This window comes from Carettochelys insculpta, chromosome 18 (assembly GCF_033958435.1).
Source record: "Carettochelys insculpta isolate YL-2023 chromosome 18, ASM3395843v1, whole genome shotgun sequence".
Classification (NCBI taxonomy): domain Eukaryota; kingdom Metazoa; phylum Chordata; order Testudines; family Carettochelyidae; genus Carettochelys; species Carettochelys insculpta.
The window spans coordinates 26,455,770-26,479,482 of NC_134154.1; the positions used below are offsets into that span (position 1 = coordinate 26,455,770).

At 42.7% G+C, this 23,713-nt stretch overlaps 2 protein-coding genes and 1 long non-coding RNA gene across 4 annotated transcripts; 1 reads left to right on the top strand and 2 right to left on the bottom strand.

Moving 5' to 3' along the window:
* Positions 1-1,028: 1,028 nt before the first annotated feature.
* Positions 1,029-13,759, bottom strand: DIABLO (diablo IAP-binding mitochondrial protein). The gene is made up of 6 exons (XM_075012648.1): positions 13,697-13,759; positions 11,289-11,409; positions 5,006-5,137; positions 3,656-3,766; positions 2,781-2,877; positions 1,029-2,053 (listed from the first exon to the last, which is right to left on the bottom strand). Exons 1-6 carry the CDS (start codon positions 13,747-13,749, stop codon positions 1,839-1,841), a joined length of 729 nt encoding a protein of 242 aa, XP_074868749.1. The 5' UTR covers positions 13,750-13,759; the 3' UTR covers positions 1,029-1,838.
* Positions 13,760-17,023: 3,264 nt separating this feature from the next.
* LOC142022456 (uncharacterized) lies at positions 17,024-23,649 on the top strand. 2 transcript variants are annotated; one of them, XR_012647973.1, is made up of 4 exons: positions 17,024-18,693; positions 20,387-20,415; positions 20,861-20,966; positions 22,976-23,649. It is a non-coding gene; the product is annotated as an uncharacterized LOC142022456 (long non-coding RNA). The 2 variants fall into 2 exon arrangements; XR_012647972.1 differs by having other exon boundaries at positions 20,387-20,966.
* On the bottom strand, positions 18,897-19,046 carry LOC142022455 (uncharacterized). Its single transcript, XM_075012300.1, has one exon. The coding sequence runs from the start codon at positions 19,044-19,046 to the stop codon at positions 18,897-18,899; it is 150 nt and encodes a 49-aa protein (XP_074868401.1).
* Positions 23,650-23,713: the final 64 nt, after the last annotated feature.

A 23,713-nucleotide genomic window follows, 5' to 3' on the forward strand; every position in this document is an offset into this window, starting at 1 on the left:
TTAAGTAAGATTTTGAACAGCATTCTCTCCAATGGCAAATTAGAAAAATTGATGCATGTTGCAGGGCTGAGGTTACTTGAGCAGAGATATCACTTGGTTATTTTCAGTAACAAGCAAGGTGTTTGTCTAAGATGCTTGCCATGGCTTCATCAGGAAAGTAAAGCTGTTAGCATGGCTTCCTTCATCACTCTCTCAAAATGGGCTAATAACACATTATAACAGGCTCAGGCTGAAAACCCCCCCACCTTTTTTCAACTTGGCTCTACTCTCAGAAGCGACCTTGTGCTCCTTTCAGTATAGGATACAGCTGCGACCAGTGTGGAGAAGAAAGCAGACACTGAGTTGGCGGAAGGTGTGACTCAGAAAGGGTAAGGTGGTTCTGCTTTCCAGGGCACTACATAAACAGGATCCAGTTCCCTAAACCATACCTATTGGGTAGGTCTATACTAACGGTACTCAGCTGTGTTGTAATTCAACATCACATTAAAGGAAGCTCTTCAGAAAAATCTCGCAGCCATTGTTCTATATGATAAAACTACAATAGGTGAATTTGAAGAACTATAATCCTAGATTCAGTATGAATTCAACAAATTGCTTAAATGACAATAAAGGGAAGGAAATGATATGCACAGACTGTTAAAATGTGGCTTTAAAACACAGCATGCAGGATTGAAAACACTTCAATTTCAGAATCAAGGAGAAAGCTAATACTTCCTGTAATCTGAGGCAGATTGCAGCTATGCTACTTAAAAGCTCACATTTGGACTACTGTTCTATTTGCAACTATTTGTGGTCTTAGCCTTTTCAGCGTGATGTTCCCTATTAACACAAATAGCCTGGATTTTTTAAATGTCATGTGGCACTGAAACAAAATCCTTCCTTTACTGCTGTGGAAAACCATCTGTATTGCACCTTGCAGCTGATGTTCCTATTAGGTTACAAGCAAGTCTGTGTACACAGAACTGTCAAACTCTACAAACAGTTAGCACTGAGTGTAGACCAGGGGTACTCAAATCCAAAATGCTGCATTTGGCTCCAGCATTTTATAATAGTGCTGAATATTTTAAGTGAGTTTAATTTAGAAGGGTGGGGTTGCATTCAAAGGCTTGCTTACTGAAAGGGCTCACCAATATAAAAATGAGAGCCTCCAAATTCCACAGATTTGTAGCAACTCTCAACTGTCTCCTTTTGATACAATTAACTGCAATTAGCCTGCAGCAGTTTTTTATTAAACAATGAGGTTTCCATTATTTGTGACAGTCCAAACAATTAGAAAACACCACAAAAAAGTTAACATTTTTAAGCAAACTGTCTGATAAAGAAATGTAATTATATTGTACCTCCAATTGAACAATACCCACTAGGATTAACATGCTTCGCAGACTAGAAAATTATTTCTAAATGTCCCACTGTTTGCAATCTACAATTAATTTGACATTGGGAATTCTCAAGGGTTTATTATCATTATCATCATCATCTGAATTAAACAGTCACAGTACCAGACTCTAAACACTCAATATCTTTAACAGCTAATTTCACATTTTGCACAGTTGTACACTCTTAACAAAATGTTATTAGCAATGCCTATGATGATAACAGGAACTTAAAAAAAAGTTTCAATCACCTGAATCTCACTGGTTGTTTGGTATAACAAATTTATGAATTATTGCCCGCTGCCACCAATTATCAACAGATAAGCATGTTTATCTTTGGTGCTTTTCCCTTTCCAAGACTTTTTTTTAATCATATGGAAAGCTCCAGGCCCTGTTGTTAGTGGCATGCTGTCACCTTCAGAATATTTGATATTTAAAAAGTTTTTGGTTTTGGGATTTTTTCTTTCAGTCTTCACGCAGATAAGACTCATCCACTTCCTCTGAGGTTTCAGGAATACTGCAGGGCTGTGATGATTCCTCCACTTTTGTATTAATGAGCTCTTCGGTCTGCGCTTCAGCTAACTTGATCTCTGCTTTCTGTGATAGCTGTCGTACCTCTTGCACCTGTGTTTTTACCAGCTGAATGTGGTTGTGAACTGCCACTGAAGCTTGATCTGCACCTGAAATTTACAGTAATTTTAAGTAATTCAGAAATAAACCTGATGATAAAACACCATAAATTAAGACAGGAATTAAACTAGTAGTTAAATATCATGTCTTAATAAAACATCCATGCTCTAAGCAAATCAGTTTTCGAAACAGTTACTTCTCTTTTCTATTAATAATTAAATATAGTAGATACTTTAGACTATATGACCACAAGGGAATTTTTCCTCAGATAATTCCTGCCAACAAAGTTGGGTTGCCAATTAGTGCAAAATTAGGCTGTGATTTTATGTAATGTGGCCGCACGGTCTCTGAAAAACGGACCAAGACTGAAGAACCTTTAGTCTTTATTTGAATCTGCAGTTTAGGTGAATGACTGTGTTGCAGGCCCAAACCTTGAACAACCTACAGTCTTCTCTTTCACTGATATAACAGATTCCAAGAATAATTTAATAAATGTTTTAGTACAGTTTTTTTCCTAAATGAAAGCATCAGATCTTATTTCTAACTTAAATAATCAGATGAGTGTATTAAATGATGGGCCTGGTTTTCAGAAGTATTGAAAACTCTGAAAATCAGACCATGTGATTCTCAGTCTGCAAACTAAGCATATTCAGATTGTCAGTTGTGCCTGTACACTCAATATTAAATGCTGCTTAAGTGCCAGGGGAAAGTTTTTTTGCTTAAAAATTGCAAATTTCACGTGATACCAAGCAGTGTACTCCAGGAATGCCTGTATACCTGATTGATATGCAGCTTCTGCTGCCATCTCTGAAAGATGTAAAGCAGTCATCCAACTAGATTCTAACTTCAGGAATTCTTGCTGCTTTGTAGTCATCTATAATTAAAAACAAAATGCTATGTAATAAGTCTCACTTTTTGTATGTGATGCTCGTACAGCTATATTAAATTAATAGAATCATAGAATAGTAGGACTGGAAGGGACCTCGAGAGGCCATCGAGTCCAGCCCCCTGCCCTCATGGCAGGACCAAGCACTTTCTAGACCATCCCTGAAAGCCATCTATCTAACCTCTTCTTAAATATCTCCAGTGATGGAGATTCTACCACTTCCCTTGGCAATTCGTTCCAGTGTTTGATCACCCTGACAGTTAGGAACTTTTTCCTAATGTCCAACCTGAACCTCCCCTGCTGCAATTTAAGTCCATTGCCTCTTGTTCTATCCTCAGAGGCAAGGAAGAACAAGTTCCCTCCCTCTGCCTTATGACACCCTTTTAAATACCTGAAAACTGCTATCATGTCCCCCCTCAATCTTCTCTTTTCCAAACTAAACAAGCCCAATTCTTTCAGCCTTTCTTCATAGGTCATGTTCTCTAGACCTCTGATCATTCTCATTGGTCTCCTCTGGACCCTCTCCAATTTCTCCACATCCTTCCTGAACTGCGGTGCCCAGAACTGGACACAATACTCCACCTGAGACCTAACTAGCGCAGAGTAGAGCGGGAGAATGACTTCTCGTGTTTTGTTCACAACACACCTGTTAATGCATCCTACAATCATGTTTGCTTTTTTTGCAACAGCATCACACTTGTTTAAGAAATATTTCTTAAACAACAAAAAGGAGACAAACTGATGACTGAAGAAGTGAGTTCTTTACCTCAACTCTTGCTCCTATTATCACCTGCCATATTGCATCCACCTCTTTGGAATTCATTTTCCCGAGAAGATTTGTATATTGCCGGTAGAGAGAGACCAGTGTGTAAACTGCCTGCAAAAGATACAAAGTCAAGCCTAACTACTTGATAGCAAATGCTTCTTACTCTATATTTTCAAACTAATTTTGCATCTGGTGATGCTCTCACAGCATTAGTTTGTTACACAGCAGACAGAAAATTGGGGTGGGGAAGAGAAATCTAAGACTTGTTTTAAAATATTTAGTGAGGAAGTTATTTCTGGCAAGTCTCAAGTGGTTTCTGAACTTTGCTTTGGCTACTATTATATTAAAATTGTTCATTAATTTAACCTAAAACAATATGAAAATGGAGTTATTTCATTGTCCTTAAATAAAGTTGACAGTTATAATATTGGAAATCAAGTTTTAGGATATCCAGGAATTTAATAGTAAAAGCAAAGAGAAAATTCAATCTTTTTTTAAAGAGAACTTCCTTTGAAATATGGACTTATAAAACACAAACAGTTTGATTCAATGTGGCAGAGGGAAGTAGCAATAAACACAAACTTGGCAGTTCTAAACTGTATAATGAACTAGCTAACTGCTTGCTTTTTTAATTGAAATCTTGGCAAGAATGACATGAAGTGGGGATAAATTAGTTGTAGGCATATATCTTAAATTTCTACATTTATCTACAATGATATACTAAAGGCAATACTAATGAATAGTTAAGGAAACTAACTATTCTGCTTACTTTGGCATTTAAAAGATATTGCACTTCAAAGTGGACTTTGTAGAATTTCAAACTCAGTTAACTGGATTGGAAAAATAATTTTCTGATAGAACTTACATATTTGTCTTGCCTAGAAAAGAAGTGGAAAGGTAATTAATGTATTGTTAAAGAATGCTGGATATCTGGCTTGTGGGCTTTTGTCCTGTGTAGGTATTAGGCTACTCTTTGCAAAGTTTAGTGTCACTCATAAGGGTCCCACACTTCAGGAAGTACTTCTCTTGACAAGAATTTAACGAATCTCTAAACATCACTTGTGCCTTGGATCATGAACAGTCCAAAACAGCATTAACACCTCCTCTACTGTCCACTAGGGATATGTTAATCAGTTCATTTATTTTGATATGCATGATGTACCAATGCAATCAGAACTACTACACCAGAACCTCTATTGCATTGTTACTCTGATTCATGAAGTCAAAGTGCTTTTCACTTTAAAGAGCTGATTTAAAAGGTGCAGTCAGAGTCTGGCTTTGTAAGAGATTTAAATACTCTAGCAGTTGCAGTGTTAACTCTGTACTAATGCAGGCAGTCACTCATCTTACCTTTGTGTACTCTGTTAGTGCTTCAATTAATGCATACGTTGTTTGAGAGAGAAGTGTACCAGTACTGTCTGTTACCAGAGAGACTGCCCTTCTAATCAAGGCTTCATGACTGAGAGAAGTGGGCTCATTTTTCTGAAAAACAATAGATGTACACACTTTTTACATCGGTTTCCAAAGACAGACAACCTACATTGATAAAAATGTCATCTACCGTAAGCAAAAAACCCTACAAGAGATATTACTTAAGGAAAAAAATGCTGCTCTGCTTAACTCTTAACTAACTAACTTCTAAAAAGTAAAACAAATTGTTACTCCAAGGGCTTGTCTACCCTTGATTCCAACTTCGAAGGGAGATTACTAATGAAGTGCTGCAGTGAATATGCAGCACTTCATTAGGCTAATTCTCCACCATGGCAACATCGAAGCATCAAACTTCAAAGTGCCAGCATACGCGTAGCCCTGGGCACTTTGAAGTGCCCGTGGCCGCACACATGCTGGTACTTCGAAATGTGATGCTTCGAAGTTGTTGTGGGGGATAATTAGCCTAACAAACTGCTGCGTATTCATTGCAGCACTTCATTAGTAATCTCCCATCAGCCTGAGTACCATGCCCCCTTCGAAGTATGGGCCAAGTGTGGACACAGCCAGCTTGCAGCTGCTTTTCTGAAGGGCCCGCACTTCAAGAAATAGTTCAACAAAACAACTTCTCCTACAAAGTTTTGGAAGTCTCAGAACAGTTTGCATATACAAAAATATAGGGATTTATTTCCCAGTAGTCTGCTCAGGATATATAGAATAGAACACTATACAGAATACTATAACTATAGAACAGAACTCTAGAACTGGAAGGGACCTCGAGAGGTCACCAAGTCCAATCCCCTGCCCTCATGGCAGGACCAAGCACCAGCTAGAGAGAGTCTCTAAACCAGGGGTACACAAATTAGGAGGGTGTGAAATTTATACAGGGGGGTGCAGTACAGTCAGCTCCCCTCCTGCAGGGGCCCCATCTTGCCTTTGTCAGCTCATCAGTGTTGCATGCCTCCGTCTGCCAGCTTCACTTCCAGTCCGTCCATCCCCCACCCACCATGGGGGCCTCTGCAGCCTTGCCGCAGCCTCTCTGGGCTTGGCTGACCTGTGCTGCCAGCCCTCTGGCTCCCTAGGGGGCCACCATTTCCTGGGAGTGCTGGAATCATTTCCGGTCTCCCAGCCTGAGCAAACCAGGAGGAACATGTGGCAGAGGCAGCTGAGTGGGGGTAAGCTTGTACCGGGACAGAAGTTAAACTGACTGGTCTATAGTTTCCTGGGTTATTCTTATGTTCCTTTTTATAGCTGGGCACTGTATTTGCCCTTTTCCAATCTTCTGGAATCTCTCCTGACTTCCATGACTTTCCAAAGACGACACTGAAAGGCTCAGATACCTCCTCTGTCAGCTTGTTGAGTATTCTAGGATGCATTTCATCATCAGGCCCTGGTGACTTGCAGACATCACACTTTTTTCTAACTTATTTTTTAATTTTATCTTCTAAACCTACCCCTTTCCCACTAGCAATCACTATGTGAGGCATTCCATCACCATCAGACTTCCTGGTGAAGATCAAAACAAAGAACTCATTGAGCACCTCTGTCATTTCAATCTCTCTCTCTATATATACAGATATATGCAAAACACTAATTTTGTTTCCTGTGTGATGATAATCACTGGTTTGTAAAGGTTCAGGGACACTATGCAAAGTTCACAAAGAACTGAAACTGTCAATTCCATTCTAGGATCATGGATAAATTTCCCCCCCAGGAATTGTGAGATTTGGTCTGTTAATAAAGGGATTGCTGGGGTGTATGGGATGTCCTGGGAACAGCAGCACCTCTGGTGTGGGGAACTGTTGTGTCTCTTCGGGGCAGTTTGTGCACCTTTGGTCCCCACCTGGCACTCAGCTCTCACCTGTGGCTCCCAGAAGCTGTAGCATGCAGCCACCACACCCTGATAAACTGCTTCAGCAGGTGTGCTAAACCAGGTGAGGGTAGCCAGCAGGTCTGAAACCTGCGGTGAGATAGGGAATTGCCTATCCCAGCGTACAGAGTCGGCCCTGGCGGACTGGATGGATGAGATCAACAGCAAGATCCAACGACTAGGAAGGTGGTTCTGCAACAGTCGGTGGAGAGCGAAGGGCGTGACAAGGCACCAAAGACAGCATGGCCATCCACTACAGCCTAGGAAGTCCCAGCCATGATGACTTTCCGTACCACTGGAACCAGGCTTCTGAGGTTGAGAAAGTGGAACTGCTCCTGTGCAACGGCTTTTTCACTTTAAACATTCTCCCGCACAGGTTCTTTGCACATCCTCATCACTTCTGTCTACCTCAAAGTCCTACAGCGATGGCGGAGGGGTGAAGTGACAGGTGGAGGTGACCACTGGGAGTTGTAGCTCCAAACCTGCATGTGGGCAGCCTGTGGACTTTGGTCACTTGACTCTGACCCCGGGACAACAGAGGAGTTCAGCAGCAACCCAGGCGACTGAGCAAACCTTTTTAGGAACAGTACTGCTCACCTTCAAAATGAGGGAGGGGACTAGAAAAGGTGTCCCAAAAATTACTTGTCCTAACCAAAATGGCCAGCATGCTGCAGCTGGCAGTTTTACCCTCACAGCGGTCGAAAAACAGTGAAAAGAAAGATGATATTTGCAGCATGGAACGTTTGCACTCTCTTGAACAGGAAGAATGCTATAAGGCCTGAGAGAAGAACGGCCCTCATAGCAAGAGAACTGGCACGTTATAACACTGACATAGCCGCCCTGAGCGAGACCAGACTGGCAGAGGAAGGATCCATCTGCGAACCAAAAGGAGGTTACACCATCTCCTGGACAGGCAGGCCAGAAAATGAAGACAGAATCCACAGAGTGGGACTTGCCATCAAGACATCACTTCTGCACCAGCTTCCTGACCTACCACCTTGCATCAGTGAATGTCTGATCAAGCTCCGCTTCCTCCTCAATACCTCTCTCCACATTACAGTCATCAGCGCTTATGCCCCCACACTGACTAGCAGTGATGAAGCAAAAGAAATTTTCTATGAGGACCTTGACCATCTTGCGAAAGCAACTCCTCCTAGTGACAAGCTTCTCCTGCTGGGTGACTTCAACGCCAGGGTTGGCAAGGACTGTAGGACCTGGAATGGGGTGCTGGGGCATCATGGTGTTGGTAACATGGATGCCAATGGCCACCTTCTGCTGAGCTTGTGTGCAGAAAATGACCTGACAATTACCAACACTCTCTTCAGGCAGCCGATAAATACAAGACCACATGGATGCACCCGAGATCAAAACAGTGGCACCTGATTGACTATGTCATCAGTCACAGACCGGACATTCGAGATATTAAGATCACCAGGGCCATGCGGGGAGCTGAGTACTGGACTGATCATAGACTTGTCAGATCAGTCCTTATGCTGCTCATCACACCACTGTACCGCAAGAAGCTCAAGGTTGTCAGGCCCTCCTTCAACGTCGGGAAGCTGCAACATACTGGTCATCGTGAGAAATTTGCAGCCTGCCTTGACGAAGTGCTGATGTCCCATGGACCTGTGACTGGAGACCCAACACAAAAGTGGGACCAGTTCAAAACCCTGGTGATGGAATCAGCCAAGTCAACACTAGGACTGAAAAAGAGAGTTCACCAAAACTGGTTTGATGAAAATGATGATGCCATCATGGAGATCTTAGAGGAAAAACAGAACACATTTATGCTATGGCAGAATGATCAGTTCTCAATCTCCAAACGTGATCGTTTCAAACACCTTCAGAGCCAGGCGCAAACGGCACTTCACAAAATGCAAGATGAGTGGTGGGAGAGTAAAGCTGAAGAAGTCCAATACTACGTTGACACCAAGAACTCCAAGATGTTCTTCAGTGCTATCAAAGCTATATATGGACCTTCAAAGCCAAGTACTATACCTCACCTGTCTCCTCCTCCTGAGGGAGAAGAACAGCATCAACAATAGGAGGAGAGAGCACTTCAGCAACCTTCTCAACAGACCCTCCATTGTCAACCCTGTGGCCTGAGACCAAATCCCTCAGAAACCCACAACAGAGAGTCTTGACCTGCCCCCTACAATGGATGAGGTCAAAAAGGTGATCAGCCAGACCAGCTCTGGCAAAACCCCTGGGATGGATAGTATCCCTGCTGAAATTTTCAAAGCGGCAGGACCAGTGTCACTTAAAGCAGTACAGAGAAGAGAGATGCCCTGGTAATTTCCACAGTCAGCTTTGTTGCCCTTGTTCTTGAAGAGCGAGATGATTGTGGCATTCTTAAAGTCTTCGGGCATGTCTTCTTCTTCCCAGATGCTGATCAAGATGTTGTGAAAGGCTTTAAGTGACACTGATCCTGCCGCTTTCAAAATTTCAGCAGGGATACCTACCAGAGGCACAGTGTAGTTTTCACCCAGGCCGCAGCACCATTGACATGATCTTTGCTGTTCGTCAGGTCCAGGAAAAGTGCACAGAGCAGAACTTGGATCTGTACGCTGTCTTTACAGGCCTGACCAAGGCGTTTGACACCTTCAGCAGAGAAACCCTGTGGATTATCCTGTCAAAACCTGGTTGCCTAAGAAGATTTGTTAACCTCATACGCTTGTTCCACGATGACATGACTGGCTTTGTTCTTTCAAATAGCGAGTTCTCAGTTCCATTTGAGATATCCAATGGTATGAAGCAAGGGTGTGTGCTGGCCCCAGTGTTATTCAACATCTTTTTCAAGTGTGTCCTCAGCCACGCAGTTAGGGACCTGGACCATGGAGTCTACATAAAATACAGACTTGATGGGTCACTTTTCAACCTTTGTTGTCTGAATGCTAAAATCAAGACATTTGAGAGGCTCATCCTGGAAGCCCTTTTGGCTGGTGACTGGGCACTTACGGCACACAAGGAATCTGATCTCCAGCTCATCATCAACAAGTTTGCTGATGCCACTCACCTCTTTTTGGTTTGACCATCAGCCTAGGACAGACCCAGGTACTGTTTCAACCTGCTCCAGGATCTGCTGCTCTCCCTGCTTCAATCTTTATTGAAGGAACAGAGTTAAAAACAGTAGAGGAGTTCAAGTACCTTGGCAGTGCGATAGCCAGTGATGGCTCCCTTGACAAAGAAATCCAATGCCAGAATCTGCCAGGCCAGCCGGGCACTAGGATGTCAGAGGGCGAGTGTTGAATCAGCACAATATCCGACAGTCCACTAAACTGAAGGTATACAAGGCTGTAGACCTGACCAGTCTGCTGTATGGCTTTGAAACTTGGACCTTATACAGAAAACATATAAAACTGCTGGAGCGCTTCCACACACGCAGCCTGAGGTCAATACTGCATATTCGATGGCAGGACAGAGTTACGAACCTGGAAGTCCTGGACAGAGCAGGAACCATGAGCATTGAAGCCATGATTCTGAAAGCCCAGCTTCGCTGGACAGGGCATGTCATACGAATGGAGGAGTCAAGAATCCCTACGCAACTCCTCTAGGGTGAACTCTCCCAGGGCAAAGGAAATCAAGGTAGGCCTCGCAAGAGGTATAAAGACTGCGTGAAGGCAAACATTGCTCATGCTGGTTTAAAACCAGATCAGCCAGAGTAGCATGCAAAAGACTGAACAGGCTGGCATGCTCTTGTATGACATGCATATGACAACTTTGAACAGCAGCGACGCGTGCGCCTCATTGATGCTCGTGAGAGGAAGAAAGAAACAGCAGCAGCTGCACCAACAGAGCCAGGACAATTCCCTTGCCCCCACTGTGAACGCCCACGCTGTTCGAAGCTTGGACTCCTCAGCCACATGCGAGTCCACAACTGATGAGCCTGTTCAAGCTCAAGACATCATCGTCGGACATGATGGACTACCTACAAAGGGATTCCTAAGGAGGTGCCATTGCAGCTTGAGATATCAAAGGTAACAGCAAGTAATTTTCAATATTTTTTTCTTAGTTATATGAGACCTGAAACTGGGGCAAATCTATTTTACATTGCCACTGATCACTAAATTACCCTACTTATGTCATACTCTTTATAGTGGAATCACTTTAGCTGTGTGTGTCTTTTAAAAGTCAGATAAGATGCAGAGAATTTCTAGGTGTCCAGCTGTGCCCCAGAAAGCTCACGAACCAAACTGCAATATACGTGCTACTAACATCATACAGTAACTGGGAGGATGTTATAATTAACTGGTCCTTTTGCCACAAGTGCACTCTTCCACCACATCTTAGAATATTGAAGTACCTGTAATGTACATTTATTCCCAGTATATTTACCTGTACAACAGGGACTGCACACAAGGCTGCTCCAAAACCCACTCCTAACACTTTGCTCCATGGACCACTCAGTCCTGAGAAACAGCGTTTCCTAGCATTAGCCAGAACAGGAAAACTTTGTCTGGGAACGAGAAATAAAGATAAGCATGCAGACTCTACTACACAGTTGGGAAAATAAACATTCTGGAAGGACAGAACGCTTTGGGGGCAGAAACATTTTATTTTTTGCTCTATATTTGTCTTACGCAGGGGGCCTGTTTATGACTGGGTTTTCTATGCAGTATCACAATACAAATAATAAATTCAAATTTGTTTTAAAGTTAATTACCTAACCACAGTCTCAAGGAAAGATACAATGTGCATTGTAACTTCTTGGAAGGCAAGATTGTCTTTAGTTTGTCCAATAATAAGTGTATAGCATAATATAAGCATAAGCATATACTCTTAATATAATCAATAGGGATAAAATGTATTTAGATCATCAGTAAAATAAAATGCACTAACAAGGTGAAGTAAGCAAAACAATAAGGTTAATAATCAGAGGTCCTGAAACTGCATTATTTATGCATAAGTTTCACTTCACACATAGTGTAATCAATGAGATTATACAGCATCAAGGTCTTATTGTTAAAATAACATGGTACAGTAATGAATCAAACTAAAAGTGAAACGCATCTCTTTGCTTCTGCACTACATTTATATGGGTTTCAGGCCAGCTTTGAGACTGCCTGAACAGTTCATTTTATAGCTCACTCTCAAATTGTGTTATGCAGAACACTGGTGGTCTATGGAAAACTAGTTTATCATTTACAGCAGCTAAACTGGATTAAGACAAAAATTATTCAGTAAACTCTTTCATAGCCAGCAACCCCAGGACTGGGAGGTTGCCGGATATTCAAATATGCCTGTTAACAGACAGCAGTTGCAGAGGCACAGGAAGCTGGGGAGAGACAAAGCCATGGGATCCCCGACTGGGGCTGGGGGAGTGCTGGCAGCTAGGGAGCTGGCCAGGTCCCCAGCTAGGGTGTCGGGGAGTGCTGGCAGCTCCAGGGCTGGGAAGCTGGCTGGGCTGGGGGAGCGCCGGTGTCAGGAAGTCAGCCGGGGTGCGAGGGAGGGCGAGGGCCAGGGACCTATCTGGGGAAACTGGCAGTGACAGCCAGGCATGACTTCTGCTCAGTTTTGCCCTCAGATAACTGTCATGTTTGCACCAGTTATTTGGGAGTTCTGGTTGAAAGAATACCAGATATAAGTGAGTGTACTGTAGGTGTTCTTAATATCACTTCCCTAGATGGGTGATTGGAGCAGTTATGAAAGAGATGTTATGTGATCATAAATGACAGGGAATGGTACTTGTCATGGACCATCTTCATATAAAATATTACAAAAATATTAAACTAAATGAACAGTACAGTGAGAACTAAAGGTATAGCACAAGCTATCTCACTCACTTAAGTTGTTATATAGAAGTCAGTGAGAATGCCTATATAAGACAACGTTGTTTACATTAACTTCTTCAGCACTTTACAGACTTAAAGGGATACCATAATTTAATTTAGTCCTAAATTTTAATTATAGAAATGATTTTGTTTTTCTGTCATCCAAACAGAAACTGTTTTAAACATTTCTACAGAAATATTTACAGGTCAAACACTGCCCTAGTTCCTGGGAGCCAAAACTTGAGACCAAATTAATTTCACTATGTAAATTGAAATTATAAAAATGTAAACAAAACTAGTGACAAGAGATTTAAAAATTAACACTTTTCATGTTTTTCACTTAGATGAGACTGCTGGTGTTCTTACAGTTAAGTATACCCAGAAATGGATGGCGGTTTACTGTATGAAAGCAAAGCAAATAAGGAACCTAATCTATTACAGGCTGACAAGTGTCCCTTTAACAGGCTGACACGACAGAAACTTTCAGAAAGAGCTGCGCATTTGTTTTAGAGCAAATGCCAGCCTTGATGGATGCTCTAACTATGAAGGTAAGTCCTGCAGGGGCAAGGGATGGATAAAATATTTTCAAACTTCTAAAGGGTATGGGTAAAAAAAATGGAGCAGATACAAGTTCAATTTCAGCGTCATTTGTAGCCATTGTACCGAGCAGCCTATTTAAATTGGGGTGGGTGGCCCGCAAAGGATCTCTAAGCGCAGGACTCATCTCCGCTTTACTCAGGGAAACTGAGGCACCGCGGGGGCCAGGCCTGGCCCGAGGAGCTAAGGAGACGCCGCACGGGATAGGAGGTACAAGTTGAGAGGGGAGCGGGGAGTTTGAGGGGTACAAGGGGGTGGGAGGGTCCCGGTGCGTGGGGGGAGCAGAGGTTTCAGACCCAGGGAGGGGGCGCACGGGGGGGGAGCGGTTCGGGCAGGTTACAGCGGAGTCTCGGAGGAGGCTCCACCAGGCGATACCTGAAGAGGGCGGAGCAGCACCGGAACCACCGGCCACATACAGCGGCCGCCATTGCCTCCGGACTGAGGCAGGGCGCCGGAAGTGAGGTCACTTCCGCCCCCTCCCCCCACAGGCTGGACTTCCAGCTCTTGGAGGCGGTCCCCAGGCCGCGCGCGTGCGCGCTTCCAGCTCCGCCCCTCGCCTACGGCGGGCTGGGCGGGCCCGGAGGAGCCCGTTGCCCGGCCCTGGCGCTGAGGTCGGGCTGCTGCGGGGTTTTGTTGTGCCGCCCCCAGCTTCCGGTGCCGGGTTTGGCCGCCGCGGGACTCCGGGGGCGGGGAGCGACTGGGAGGAGGGTCCGAGGCCGGGCTTCTCACCGCTCCTCGCAGGCCCGGTTGCGGACCCGTCACCAGCTGGGCTGAGGGAACTCCGGCTCCGCGCTGACTGAGTGACCCCCGCCGCCCGCCCGGTGCTGGTTTTACCGGCCGGAGTACGGCGCCGCGCTTCGCCCGGGGCTTCCTCTTGCGTTGCCCAAGCGGTGCACGTGGGTTTGCATTTGAACGTTGGCTCTGCAGGGCTGGCCCGTCCCTCCGGCTGGGTGTCAGCCCCGCTCTGCCGCCCGCTGTGCACTCCAGTCTCCGCGTCGTTCGTGGGAAGTGACTAGCGCCCGACCTAGGATTGCCCCCCTCCCGCCCCATCGCTCCAGCCCTGTGTAAACCGGCAGACAGTCCTCCTGCGTGAGGCCCGTCAACATTGTTTCCTTGAATTTTCTCCATCCGTGGGGGGGATAATTTTTGTTACGTGCACGGAGACACGTGCGGGTGGGCACCCCCGTAGAAACGTGCTGCTGGCTGTGGGGGCTCCGCTAATCAGCGGGGTGGCACCCAACTCTCTCCTGGGTGGCTGCCCAAGTGCTCAGCTTACAGGGAGCGCTGCCTGTCAGCCACTTCTGCATTCACAGTAATTTTCTCTTAACAGTGTCAAAACAAAAAGCAGTCAAGTAGCACTTTAAAGACTAGCAAAATATTTTGCTAGTCTTTTAAGTGCTACTTGACTGCTTTTTGTTTTGATAGTGTATAGACTAGCACGGCTTCCTCTCTGTTACTTCTCTTAACAGTGTTTCCCTAGTGTGCTTATCAGACAGTCATCTGGAAGTGTCAAAATCTTCACTACAAACATGCATAGCTTCACCTCTGTCCGCTAGGCTAGTCACCTTAGGGGAAGTTAGGCTGCTTAGGCATGATTTGTTCTTGTTAAATACAGGCTGGCAGTTCCTTGTAACTTTATTTGCTTATAGGTGCTTCTAAATTGATTGTTTAATCATTTGTTCTAGCGTCTTTCCAAGTATTGAAATTAGCTTGGTTAATAGTTTCCCAGATCTTGTTTTGTTCTTCTTTTAAAGTATAGGTACTATGTTCTTCTCCAGTCTTCTGGGACCTCACTCATCCTCTGTGAGTTCTTAAAGATAGTTTTAAGATTGTTTCAGTTTGTTCCTTAATCATCTAGGATCAATATCATCACACTTGGCTGTCTTGGATAGCTCTAAGTTATCTAAAAATTATGTCAAGTATATGGTCACAATATTTTTAGTGAACACTGAAGCAAAAGAAGTATTGGACTCCTCAGCCATCCTGATGCCATCAGTTCTTTGCTCTTCTTTTCTGCTAAGTAGAGGGCCTACACTTCCCTTTGTCTCTCTTGTGCCTATTGTATTTAAACAGCTGCCTCTTGTCTTTTATGTCTCTTACGAGGTGAAACGAATTAGGTGCACTGATCTTTGTCTTTACAGGTTTGTGTTGTTGATTAGTACTGAGGAATTTGTCCATATTTTCACTTCTGTAGGATTCCTTTTTCATTTTTAGGACATTAAAGGATGCTTGCTGGAATCCTATTGGGGTTTTTTAGTAGACTGTGACTGCTTAGCTTGCCTTCGCATTGATACAGTTTGCTTCTGTGCCTTTAATATTGGCTTATTTAGAAATTGTCAACTCATCTGAACTTTTCCTCTTAAGGCTGAGTTTGGCAACACTTACTTCTGCTATGTAAGCTTATTACTTTTTATGCTGGCAAATATATTTATTTTCCCTTTTCTTTTTAGTCAAACTATATTGATGCCCTAAAAATGATTTAGTAGGAATTGACAGAAACAAGAAGCCATTGCTCTTTCAAAAGGGAAATAACTTAGTCTTGCTCCTCTGAATTAAAGTATATATAAAGAGAGTTATATGTATGTATAAAGTGTACATGTAAAGAGAATTTGCGGGTTGAAATGGCTAATACATCTGTGGAATCTTGACTATAGTGATGAAAAGAAGTGGCAGGCCCTGCCAGAGGAGAATGTGCTCCAAAATTAGAATTTTTCTGTGTGACCACCAGGTTTCCAGCAGGACTGTGGCCTAAGAAAGTAGATCAAAGCTCTGTTAGCATGATGAGAATTGGATGTAGGACTGTCTCCTTAGATGTGACCATTCTGTGATCCTATTTTTGTGCAAAACAAAAAGCAGTCAAGTAGCACTTTAAAGACTCGCAAAATAGTTTATTAGGTGAGCTTTCGTGGGACAGACCCACTTATTCAGACCGTAGCCAGACCAGAACAGACTCAATATTTAAGGCACAGAGAACCAAAAACAGTAAGCAAGGAGGTCCTCCTTGCTTACTGTTTTTGGTTCTCTGTGTCTTAAATATTGAGTCTGTTCTGGTCTGAAGAAGTGGGTCTGTCCCACGAAAGCTCACCTAATAAACTATTTTGCTAGTCTTTAAAGTGCTACTTGACTGCTTTTTGTTTTGATAGTGTATAGACTAGCACTGCTTACTCTTTGTTACTATTTTTGTGCAGTTCATTGGCTATACTTAGTACCAGATGCAAAGCCTCCAAGTGACTTTGATGGTCTTTGGCTCAGGCCCTTATTGATTAATCTTGTACTTATTCATGGCTTCTTTGCTATTTATAAAGTCAAGTGGTTACATTCACTCTTAGGAGTGGAGTTGCCAGACTTTCAGTAATGAACTATTTGAATGATCTAAAATCAAAGACAGGAGATAAACTTTGTAAATTAGCTGGAGAAACTTTTAACTTTTGGTGTCTAACAGTTTTCTATTTATGTTATAATGGTCTACATATTTTTATTCATTTATCATATGCATCAACAGAATCCACAGTGATCACTACTACCAGAGGGGTAGCCGAGTCAGTCTGTATCTTCAAAAACAACAAGAAGTCCTTTGGCACCTTATAGACTAACAGATATTTTGGAGAATAAGCTTTCGTGGGCAAAGACCCACTTCATCAGATGCATGAGTGGGGGATTCCAGAGGAAGGTTTAAATACATGGGCTTATGAAAAATAGCGATCACTATGGTATTTTAGAAACATGGGGTAAATACATTTTGAGGGAAAATAATTGTTACTTTTGTCATAAATATTCTTAGTTAGCTGGCACAACCTGCGAACTGTCACTGTGTGACCAAAGATACGTAGATTTTTGATTAAATTATAAAAGAGTGGGGATTATGAAATATGTATATGTGGGGGGGGCATAGTTATTTCTTTAATTCAAATGATATTTTCTTTTATTCGCTTTAAATTTTCTAGCATTTTTGTGTGGAAATACATTTTAGACGGCATAAAACCAAGCTTGAATGAGCAAGAAGATTTCTTTAACATGATGTCACTCAGTGGACTTCTCTGTGCAACAAAGACAGAAATCATTTGCACTTGAGCACTCTGATCCTGCTAACACATAAGTACTGTACTTGCTAAAGTTTATGCACTCTGTATAGTCTCAGACCCTCTTGGAAATTAGTGAGTCTATTCACAGTGCAAATAAGCATTTGCAGTCCTTAGACCAAGACATTCATGTCAATAAAACATCTGTGTTTTGTTTCTCACATTGGAATTGAAGTAAACTGCTGTGTCCAGAAGAACCGCATGGGTTGCTCTTTTTATTTATTCATCATATATATTTTTAACCCTGTTGTAGGCGAACTTCCAGCCTAGAGTTTGTAGTTACTAAAATGTTTGTTAGACATTGGAAACATACGGTATAGGTCATAGAAGTTAAATAGTAGGTTTTTCTTCTAAAAAATCATAGAATTGTTTTAACAAACTTCCATGGAGTGTTAACAAACTCCAAGGCTGCGTCTACACTGCCCCTCCCTTTTGGAAGGGGCATGTAAATACAGCCGTTCAAAAATGCTAATGAGGCACTGATATGAATATTCAATAGGTCATTTGCATAATAACCCCTCACTGTGTCGAAAGTGCTACTTGCAAAATAGCTGTGTATGTGGGGTTCCTTCGAAAGGAAGCCCCACTTTTGAAAGCAAACTTCTTCCTAATTAATAGAATTTTGTGAAGGTACGCATTTTTAACTGTTTGAGTTTTAGGGTTGGTTTACATTGACTTCAATGGACTTTGATTGTTTAAACTTACCACTTTTAGGAGATGAACAGTTCTGACCCTTAGAAACTACAGAAGGCCCTAGAGGGATATGTTGTTCCCTCTATCGCAGAATAGGTTAGTCGCAGAGGATATTTTTAGAGCATCCTTATACGGTATGGTTGCAGTGAAACTCTTGCCTGGTTGGTTTCAACTCTTCCAAATATGCTAATAGCACTTCTAGTGGAAAAGTCTTGGATACATAACCCCAGTCTGTATTCTGTCAATTAAAAATAAATAAATAACAAGAAAGGAGGCATGTTGATTATGCTGATCCAGTAGGAAATAAGAGGATCAGAATTTGAAAGACAAACAAAAAAAAAAAACCCTCTGCCTTCCTGTCCATAACCAGGCAGATGGAAGCAGACCTGTCTGGACTTGATTGCTCTGGGGACAGCTCACACTCTAATCGTTCTACGCCACTTCTGGGCTTTGTCCCTCCCTTTCATTCACCACTCTCAACACAAGCTGCTGTTCTCAGGAGAAGATTGATTGGAGTACAAAATTGACAGCATTCTTTCTGAATCTTCAGACCAGGAATAGGATTGATCCCAAAGACCAAGTTTGGAAGAGCCATTAGGGGTCAGCAAGGTGTTTTTTAATCATGTTTTTGTTTTACATAAGAAAATAAGATTGTATTTAGCCATAATAAAACAAAAGATTTTAACAGTTTGCGGAGCCAAAAGGAACTGACATTGATGAGCAGATGCCAGCTGCAGGGTAGGTGGTGGTAACAGTTTCACATTCTGGACTAGTCTGCAGCTAGAGAGGATAGAGGGGAGCTGTCACTTAAGTACCAAAAAGTAAGTTGTCCAGCCAGCCAGGAGCAGTGCCCCGATCAGCACTGTGTAACTGAACAGCACAAAGGCCAGGAGCTCCTTCAGCACTTTCAGGAAGTGGACAGCAAAGGACTCCTGCATGGTTCTTCCTGGCATTGCAAGTCAGATGGGATGTCTGCAGTTGTCTCAGACTCTGCTTCCCCACTATCCTGATCTGAAAAGGAGAGAAATAAAAGAAGCAGGATGAGCCCTTCTGAGCAGGTGGAAGCTGAGGCGAAGCCTGTTGATTGCATGTAGAAAAGTCTCAATCCACATTAGCTTCTGGTGGTGGTGTATGAACAAAACCCATGGATGTGGTTTGTCAGAAGCGTTTTAATACCCAGGGGAGCTCTGCAGGCTGAATGGTGCTTGTGTATTTGGAAAGTGTTTTCCAGTGTTTCCAAGATGTGCAGTGCTGAAAGGGGCTGTAAGATCTGATCACAAACCAGGTCAGGAGTTAGGGGTAGGGTTGAGGGAGACCCCTGTTAATATATGGGTGGAGTAGGGCAGGGACAGGCACCTGCGATCCAACCAGTACCTGGAATTATTCCCTTCTGCCAACTGATGTGTGGCTGGCAAGCTTTGTATTTAGAGCATTCGCCAGTGGTGCATTAGTACCAACAAAATGCTCTAATCAAAGTGGTCAGTTCCTTCAGAGAAGCCACTGTTAATATTTAATGTTATAATTGCTTCTAATGGACAAACAGGCACAGCGCAAGTGTATTGATTCAGCTCAGAGGAAGATTAAATCCAAAAGCTTCCTAACTCCTGTCAAAATATTTTTTTTTAAATAAGGGGTAAATTTTTTTGAACTTCTTCCCTTCCCAGTTATACATATTTATAATTGTTCATTGCCCAGGGTTTGCCCTAGTTAGTGAACGTTGTGTAAAATCTTAACACATTCCTAATAATTGTTTGTAATTAGGCTGCGAAGCTGTAAAAACAGATGTATACCCATCTTCAGTTGCATGTTCATTGATGCTTTATCAGCAAATTACTAGGTCAAAAATATTTGTCTCTTTAGTTGGCGTGACCAAAGGAAAAAAGAAATTAGGTTCACGATAATCCTGAACCTAAAGGATTGTTTTTTTTCCAAACAATATACCACCAGTCAGAGCAAACGGAATTTCATCTTACCCATTTAACAAAGGAGTGATTAATTAGATGCACAAAGTGAAGTCTAAACAGTAGCTTTAATTTGTTGTTTTAATGTTTTGTTAAAGCCTTACCTCTTGCTATGGTCAGATACAGTAATGGGTTGTGGAAAATATTACAATTTTTCTAAAAACAAAATCTGTTAGAGGTAGTTTTTTAGAGTCTCGAAGTTATTTACCACTAATGTTTCAGATTATTTTCATTATAGAATAAAATATATGTTGCTGAAGAGATAAATAACCTGCTTACCGTGGGAGAGATGATTGAATTTACTTCTTAAAGTTTCTGTTTTTCTTTTGCAGCTTTCTCTTGAATTTCTGGCTTCTAAAAGGTTGGTGATGTAGTTAGATCCCTTTCTGGTCTGCTAAGCCGAAGAGTCGGGAGTTATGAGGGTGCATTTACAGCCTGCACCAGTACTAATGGACTAGGTGTGGTCAGAGACCAATTATTATATATGACATAGACCCATAAGCTTCCTCTGTGCTGACAGCACAATAGTATAGAACAATCCAACCACTGGTATTGCTGTAAATCCTAGGGGGAGATTTTTTTGGATGTAAACAATGTATTGTATATTTTAAAATATGTGAAACTTCCCTTCCCAGTTGTCCTCTACCCATGTTTTTTTTTAAATACTATTTTTTGTTTCTTCCTACATCAGATATGAGGCTTGTGTCCTCATTTCACTAGGCAATTTCTTATTTTTTGGGGTACTTTATTGTGTGTATTCTGCTTTTTGTATAATTTTTCTGCTCTTAACAGCTTTGTTCTCACAGACAGAACATTGAAGAAGGAGGATACTGGAGTGGAACTGGAAAATCTCTTAAGATCACCCTGACGTGACAGGATGCCTGTAGATCTAGTTAAGACCTTTGGATGAAGGTAGGCTTACCTCTGCAATATCACCCGTCCAGTTCTGTTTTATTTTTAAAATTTCAGAAAAATTGTGAAGATGTCAGGCTAGTCTTAGTGAAGTGGTTACTAATAATCCTATTTAAAAGGTTAAGGTTGTTTGGCTTTTAAGTAACCTGAAAACGTATGCAGCACAGAGAAGCAAGAGCATCTACTGCAAATCAAATCTCTTACCTACAAAGCCATTATGGTCTAGCAAATGGCCTCTTAATTTAATCAGGATCTCTTGTTATCAAATTATTACCCTGTGGTCAGCAAGACTTTAGCTAGCAGGGAACATAAATAGGCTCAGGAAGCTTGTTAAGTAGTAATTGCTCCTCTGGAGAATTGGTCAGCTCCAGGCTCTGTTTCTTGCATATTTCCAGGAAGGGAACTTGTAGTTGATAGGTCTGTGTGGCTGTTAACCAAGCTGCTAGTTGTGATGTCCATTTAGAAATGCTATGCTGAGAGACAGCGCTTTTTCTGGCCAAAGGTGAAGTTTAATGTGATATGCAGGTTAACAGTATTTTCTTATGGAACAAGTACAGTGGAGAACAACTTAGTACAAATGAAAAAGGTAAACGGTTTAGCATGTGGTGTTTGTAAACTCTTTGTTGTTACCTTTTACATTTCACTTAGCTTGGCTACTAGTAAAACCAGATTAGTCAGCCTTTGCTCTTCTCTCTCCTCAGTTTTGTTCTCTCAGTCTTAAACAAAGTAAAAATGATGCAATATTACAAGAGAAAATGTAAACCTAAACTAAAGAAACATCCATTTAAATAAAAACTATGGAAGTTTGAGGTGGTTTCAATTTGATTTTTTTAACACACACATTCTATGTTTCTTCCTTTCTCAGTGATAGTTTATTTGAGCACCAAAACATGTTTGTATATGGTTAAAAGTGTAAGTGAAAGAACTTGGCAGTGGTACCATATGTAATTCCTTATGCCTTGATTTTTCAAAGGTCTTGAGAATTGATTTCAGTACATCCTTGGGACCTGACGAGGGATTTTGCTGGACCGCGCGGTCAGTCAGGGCCACCCTGAGAAGAGGGCAGGGCCCAGGGCTTGTGCTGTGGGCTTTGCCCTTTCCCTGCTGCACCCTCCCCCTGACCCCTCCCTGTCAGAGGATTGCCTTGGGCAGGACAGTGGCAGCGGGGTGGCTTCCCCTCACCCATCCCACTCTCACCACACAGCATGAATGGCAGCCTGCTCTTTTCCACTGATCCCTGCTTTTCTGCTGGTGGTGGGGAGCAGAGGCTGTTGCTGCAGAGAAGTGGGGCTTGTGCTGCTTGGGGAGTGTAGGCACAGCGGGGTGTTAATGGGAGGTGACCTGCCTGACACCAGCCCAGGTAAATCTCCAGTCCATGGGATGGCTGGAGTGGCTGCTGCGGGGCCTCAGGTGGCTGCCCCAGCTCATCCTCTGCACAGGATGGCTCTGAGGCCAGTGCTCCCCTGCTGGCCTTCAGCCGTGCCCCCCCCCCAGGTTTCCCTCTTGGCCACCAGTCCTGGCCACTTCCGAGTCGCCACCTGCAGCTTCGGTTCACCTCCTCTGGGGCACTGGCCACTGTCGGTAGACAGGATACTGGGCTGGATGGACCTTTGGTCTGACCCAGTGTGGCCCTTCTTATGCAAGTGTATTTTTTTTTCATTCATTTTAATAGTTTTAAGTGAGGTTGAGGTTATACACTTTTCATACTTATTTTACCATCATGCACCTTCAAAGGTAGAAGGGAAAGAGCTTCCCTGCTTTTTCACTGGGCTACATTTTGGGCATGCAAAGTGCCATGTCTAACAAAGCATGTAACTTAATTTTAAGTGCATGATGCAGCTACCAGTGACATCAAAGGGGCTAAGTGCATTTTGTGCTGAGTCAAGCACATGTGCTCAGCACCTTGTGGGAATGAGCTGGTTTGAAACTGCTGCAGGTTAGCCCACCATATATTACAAATGCTCAAATACTGAATGAATTTCCTGTAAAATGTTCCAATATATTTCTAGTTAAAGCAGCAGCACACAGTAGTCAGACATGAAGGATATAAAGGTGAGCGTGGAAAAAACAACACCAGGATTCTTCTTCCTAAGGGAGAAACAAATGGGAGTTGAAGATACTCAGCATCTCTTAGGTAGGATGCTAAGAAGAAGCTGAGAATCAGCCCAGTGCACCTCAGAAGATAACAAAGGAAGCTGCATGGTAAGTGCTAGTGATCATCTATCCTTTGCTGTTAATTCTTTAAGTAGTGCTATAAGCCTATACAGCACAGAATTGTTGCATATGTCTGTGTTGTGTTGCATTTTTATTTTCTTCCTTTACTGTGCTCATGGCTTCCAGCGACCTGTCATTATTTACTGAGGAGCTTGGGGGCATGGAGGGGGTTGTCTGCTTTCTACTTTGCAGCTTAGTGGCTCTACTTTAATGCATATAACAGCAGTGTGCACACAGCAGATCTGGGAGGCTGCAGTGGCACGGCAGGTAATACTGATTTATCCAGAACTTTAAGTGTAAGGGCAAATTAAATGGAAAGCAGCTATATTTTTGATGAGCCCTAGAGATGAAGTGACTTCTGCTCCTGAAGTTTTTACTGCCAGTTTACAAATCCAGCTGTTGTTTTGTCCTTGACATATATAGAAACACAGAAATTCAGTGTGCTAAACTTCTTCTGTAAGAGCTAGGCCACAGGACTTGAAAATACCACTTCCTCCAAAGGTGAACAGACAGCGAGAGGTTGCATTGTGCTA